This window comes from Geospiza fortis, unplaced genomic scaffold (assembly GCF_000277835.1).
Source record: "Geospiza fortis unplaced genomic scaffold, GeoFor_1.0 scaffold88, whole genome shotgun sequence".
NCBI lineage: Eukaryota > Metazoa > Chordata > Aves > Passeriformes > Thraupidae > Geospiza > Geospiza fortis.
The window spans coordinates 987,192-993,325 of record NW_005054434.1 but is presented as its reverse complement, the minus strand read 5'-3'; the positions used below and the strand labels follow the sequence as shown (position 1 = coordinate 993,325).

General features: G+C 41.1%; 1 protein-coding gene across 1 annotated transcript in view; it reads right to left on the bottom strand.

Annotated features, from left to right (window-relative positions):
- ACBD3 (acyl-CoA binding domain containing 3) overlaps positions 1 to 816 on the bottom strand; it is a 7,123-nt gene extending 6,307 nt beyond the window's left edge. Inside the window, exon 1 of the mRNA XM_031061950.1 lies at positions 701 to 816. Within this exon, the coding sequence (XP_030917810.1) occupies positions 701 to 816 (116 nt within the window). The remainder of the gene's footprint in view (positions 1 to 700) is intronic.
- Between the last annotated feature and the right edge of the window lie 5,318 nt (positions 817 to 6,134).

The following is a 6,134-nucleotide window of genomic DNA, read 5'->3' as shown; positions in this document are numbered from 1 at the left end:
TCCATGAGCTTTTCCAGCACTCCCACAATCCTGGGATGAGTTATTTTCAACATGCTGTAACCTTTTGCCTGCCCAGGGAGGCTTTTTGTCTGGTACCATCTCCTCACACTTATACTGGCCTGGAGAAGTGTCTTACTGGACACACCCACAAAAAAATCAGATTACTGCAGAGTTTTATTGTACTCAGCAGCATAACAAAGGTAAATTCTGTGCTACAATTTGATATTCATGCTAACCTGTCACTATACCACCTGTATTGCAGAAAAAAAATGCCTGGAAGCTTTAAACACATTTTCCAAGCTTTCACACATGTTCAATAATGATCTGGATACTATGGCTTAAAAGTAGCAATAATAAGGCAGCCTTTATCAAGATGCTAACCCATATTAGAAGAGAAGTTTAAAACCGACAATTTAATATTCTCTGTATATTTAGTCCACAGACATATTGGGACAGACATTTTGTGAAGCATTTCTTCTTAAGCAGATGACAGTATAAACAAGATTCTTAAAACTCCTAAAAAAACAACTCATTACTGGCAAAGTAAAAAAGCTTAAAGAGATCAAATGGTACCACAGCCAGCTACATTTCAAGCATTTCCCTTCCCAAGACAACTCCAACCTCAGCTAGCTGTGATACTGTCTGCAGGCCAAGAGTTACACACTCCATAGCTGCCAACACCAAAGCACCCAAATGTTACCTTTTCTTTTCTTGCTCTTCTTTCTCTATCTTGTGGGAAGTGACATACGTTGAGAACAAGTGGCAGCACCTATGTAGGAGCTTGACAAATTCTGTCATAGCTTTTTGCTTTGACATGTTTCCAAGCGCAGCCCATTCCTTCCTGAGAGAGAGAATTCAGCTGAAATAACAGACTCAACTCTTTTTAACCCAGTAGTGTGTGCTGACAACACAGCAAATAAAAAAAGTTGGAAGACCAGGAACCAAACATTATCATTTGCAGTTTCAGAGAACCAACTACTTCTTCCCAAAGACAGTAAAATGTTCTCTTCTTCCTGCACAATGTTCTGCTTTTCTTCTGTCTTTCAAATAGACATAACTCAGCTCTTACATGAAATTTCATGCACCCCATCAACCCTACTTTAAATTCTGAGCTATGTCCAAAAACTTTCCAGCTACAAGTGAACCTGAAGTATTTTTTTAATCTCCTTCCACTCTAGTTTGTAGAAAAAAAATATGCATTTTCCTGAATGAACAAACATGGTAACAACTACTGACTACAGCACGTCAGATAGTTGAAAGAAACAGCCTTGCTCTTTCTAAGAAAAGCTGCATCCTTTCGTGCAAAAGCAGTGCACTGGATCCACCTCAGAAAAACCACTGCTGTCTTGCACATTGCCTCCACTCTAGAACACTCAAAAGAGCAACAATGAACATGAGAAGTGCAGCCTGAGCTGCAAGCAACACAAGACACACACCTGAGACTCCTCAGGTCTCATAAAAGATTTACTCAGGGGTTGAATGCATCAGGTTTTAATTTTCTGACGTCAGAAATTAGCTTTGGTGTTAGGACAAGCTGTCATGAATGCTTCTACCACTGGCAAAAGCCTTGGCCTGCTGTAGCCACGGTGTGGAGTTTGGATGAAACATGGGCCTGCACATTAATGCATTATGAGAAACTGGACTGCCAGCAGAGCAGCTTCTAGTGTGGTTGAAAAAAAAAAACCAACCCAATAATCTTCTGTTAGTTCCTGTACTGAACTGTGACTCACACTTCTTACATGTATTTGAAGAGGCCACTTTCACTTTCCACTTGAGATAACCCACATACTTGCAGAAATTGGATGATGTTATCTCCTCACAGGAAAAGCAGAGTTAAGACCAACAAAAGCACCAGCCCTTTTACCTTCTATCATTCCCCAGCACATCAAAGAATCCAACTTCAGGGCAAGTGTCAGGGTTATAAGGTCCCAGCAGAACCTGCTTGTGCAGTGCCACCAGTTTGAGCTTTTCTTCATATGTTGGGTGAAAGGCTTTGCCATCTTTTTCTGCAGGGAAAAAAAAATAAAGAAATTTTCACTGTTGTGATTAATTAAACACAGAATATGAATGAGTATGTTGCATAACCATTACCATGATTTCCACCACAAAAAAAGAGAAAAAAAGTTGAGTCACAAAAGGTCAGACAAATTAAGTCAGTTCTATTTAAAATATAGATCTGTCCAGAAGAAACACATCTACTTCAGCTAATGAAAACTTCAGTGTGGAGTGCTTTGCATCCCACTATCTACAGTCAGTCATCACATAGATATTTACATTAATTTGTTGAACATCACACCATATGGATCTATATCTCCAAAATATTTAAAAACCTCAACTAAATTCAAATGCGTCTGCCAAGTCTGCTCTGGTGTGCATAGGAAGGATTTCCACAAAGAAAGATTTGATGTTAGCTTTATAAACTGCTCTCCTTTCATGCTCTTCACATTGATGAAAGCAGAACAACCAAGGTTGAAGGCAAGGAGAGCTACAGAGAGGAAAAATTAAGAGTCAAGGAGAGTTTTCCTTGGCCAAGGCAGCTGAACAGCCCCTCACAATGAAAAGCCTTGCAGCTGACTCCATCAGCTCCAACACATACAGTGAACTCTGACAATAAGAAGGCAACATAAGCCTGAAAATGTTCCAGTGGCTCCACAGGAACATCCTCTGATGCATTCCCAGTTGGATCCCACCACGCTTTTACTGGTAAGAAGATAGTTGCATTGATTTTAAAATGATATGTGAATTAGTCAGCTAGGACTTACCTCAACACATTGAAATTGTCAAAACAAATCAAAGAAACAGGCATTGCTCTGTGTGACTACACTGCTCATTAAGAAAAAGACATTTTTCACAAACAGGAAAACAAATAAATAAGCACCATCTCCTTTTGGAAGGAGAAATGAGGAAGCTGCTACCAGAGGTAAAAGATAGTCACTCCCCATGACTGCACTGCTCTCAATGGAACTGGGAGCTGGGGACAAAGCTGCCACTCATTCCCAGTTCTCCTTCAGAGCAAGGTCTTTACAGCCCCAAAGTGAACAGTCCACACCTAAATTTCAGGCTGACACATACAGCAAAATTGCTTGGCTGGCACTTGTGAACAGTTATTGACAGGGAAAGAAGTGAATCTTACAACTAGAGAGGAAGGAAAATACTCCTACTACAGTATTGAAAAACTCAGAGCAAACACTTCTGGTAATCAGAAACAATCCCAGTGGGAAAGTGCTTGCAGGTCACAGCAAGACATTCTATTTTTGACAGACAAAGTTCAGTACATTTGCTGGACTTACTCAGCAGAAACATCAAAAGGAACTACTACATGCATGCCATTTATTTTGAAGCCGCAATCAAATGATTAGGAAGGCAAATATTTAATTACTTATTATCCATTCCTGGAAGTCCACATCACTGTTGCAGAATTTCAAGTATTTGCTCTTGTCCCAGTGTCACACAACCCTGCAGCAAATATAACTGTCAGCTTCATAAACAGAAACATTTCTCCCCAAAAATATCTACTTCCAAAAATATCTGGTGGGGTAGAAAAGAGGGGGGGATATAAAAACTGAACCAGCTTACTCAGTGTATACAATGAAAGGACAAGAGGCAGCTGACACAAACTGAAGTGTAAGAAATGCCACTTAAGCATTTTTATGGGGTTTTGTTTTGCTTGTTTGCTTGAAGTTGTTGGGGTTTCTTTAATGCTGTTGTTTTTGTTTTTCAAACTGAAGAGTGATCGAGCACTGGAACTGACAGCCCTGAGAAGTTTTTAAGCCTCCATGACTGAAGATGTTCAAAACCCAAGTGTCTGAAGCCTGAACTGAAAATGAGGGCTAAATCTGACAATCCCCAGCAGTCCCTTCAGGGATTGAAATCACCACATTCTGGTGAGCTTTCAACTCCTGCTCTCAGGCCTACCAAAGAGCCCTTTGGCTTTTCCTCAACTCTTCACACTTTACACTCAATCAAAATTTACTTATTAGGTAACCAAGCACTTCCATTAGCCTCAATAAACAGCACTACTTTGAAATAATACTTAATATCCTGGGGCATCCTGCTACAAAGCAAGTCAATTGACAAAGGGACTGCACTGAAATTTTTAAGCATGATTCTCAAGGGGGTCCCTACAGCACAGTTAACTTTTCACAACCTGTGTACCTACATCTGTCTGGCAAAACACACAGCTATTTGCTGTACTAAACTGCTACCTAAGCCAGATATCATCATCAGTATTTGAACTCGCTCCTGAGGAGAGTTAGAGTGAAAAAACCTTCATTTCCCATGCAATGCACAGCACATCTGCATTTTCACAGAACAGAGAAGTCAGACCTCATGCCCTAACTACTGTGAGAAGACAAAATCTGCATTTACAAAGAATGGTCACCCAAGGGGAGAACAACAAACAAGCTAAACAAGAGAGGGGGAAAAGACAGAGGAGGAAAATACAAGACAAGCTTTCAGTGACTTGTAGATAATGTAGCTCAGAAGCAAATTATCAGAAAAACACTTGCAGCCAGTCAGACAGTGAAGTTAAGTTTAATACTAACTATTTTGCAGTTGAACTCTACAGCACAAACCACACTGTAAAATCACCCCAAAAATCAGGAATTGTTGGGTGTTTAACTGAACCAGAGGACCTGAATTCATCTGCAGAGTCAAATATGCCAAAAAGAGCATTAGTGTGTCTAGACAAGAAGAAGTGCCAAATGTATCCAACCATCCGTGAAGGCGCCATTTGAGCAGGCATTACCCACACACCTCACACAGCTGGGCGAAGTGGGAGAACATCAAAGAGCTCCAGGGAACACACTGAAAAATCCAAATGCACAGCAATAATACAGCAACTGCACAAACTTCCCTATGCCACTGGGATCCCTGACCCAGCAAGGCCAGGAAGATGCTCCGTTTTCAAGCACAACAGCAAGATGAAGCTGTTGATAGTAATGTGAGGGGTTTATGTCACTGTGTGGCACTGTATTATTGACATGGATTGATAAAAGCCCACAAATTTAGACACAAAGGAGTTTAAGAAATATGCTTAAGAGATTGCATTGTGCAAGATACTGTTACTGCTCTGGAACTTCAGATCTTTTTCTCCATTAGAAACACGGCACACCATGCTGCACCTTGCACTCCAACTTCACCCACTCTAAATGCCTAATTCCACTGGGATAGCACTGAGTCATCCAGAAGCAGCTAGGAAAACAATTTGTGAAGAGTGATTTTTCACCTCACAGCTTTTAAAAGCAGAAGTCACATATGTTAATTCTATTCATGTGCAACGTTTTAATGAGCTAGACCAAAACTGAGAAGTGTGAGGACTGAACTGCTGCCTGCAGAGCCCAGTTCACCCTTACACTCCTAATCCTCCCCTCCTGAAAGTGTGTCCTGCCTCCACAGAAGAATTACTGACTGGCCCTTCCAATTAAACATGATCAAAGCTCAACTTCACAAATGTAGATACATTATAGGGGTTTTCATATTCTTGACAACAAGAGCCTACTTAACTTACGAATTACAATCATGCCATCAAATTAGTGCTCAAAAAAAGAGGTCAAACAATTAATTGAGAAAGATGTTCTGCTGAGGTTGAAGATGCATTCTTGTTAGGATAAGAGGAAATAACTTAGCGCAGTCAAAGAAAATTAGAGTACTTAACATTCCAGGAGAGCTTTTAGATACCAAAATGATATGGTTTGTGCACTGCCTGCTCAGATGTGCTGCACTGCAAATCACTTTAGACAGTGCATGAACACTTCAGGGACTGCCATATATTGAAGGTTGGGTGCAGTGGTATTTCAATGACACGATGTGGAAAACAACAAAGCCAGGCTGATCCTGGGAGAGATTTGCTGGCAGAGCTATGCAAGCCACGCTCTCCTGCTTCAGGAGAGAGCCTGAACAGGTTACCTTCACTGGCATAACTCGTGCCAGCCCAGCTAGCAGAGGAAGCCATCAGAGACACTTCTGCTGTGCCAGATGCCCCAGGGCTCACAAGTACAGGCAGTCCTAGAGACAAAGAAATGTACAATGATTGTAACATGACTGTTCTCCACTGTACACTGCATCCAGCACAGTGGAGCTGCTTCTCAATGGCAGCCAAAATGCTGCTTGACCTGCACTAGGCTTAACAGAGC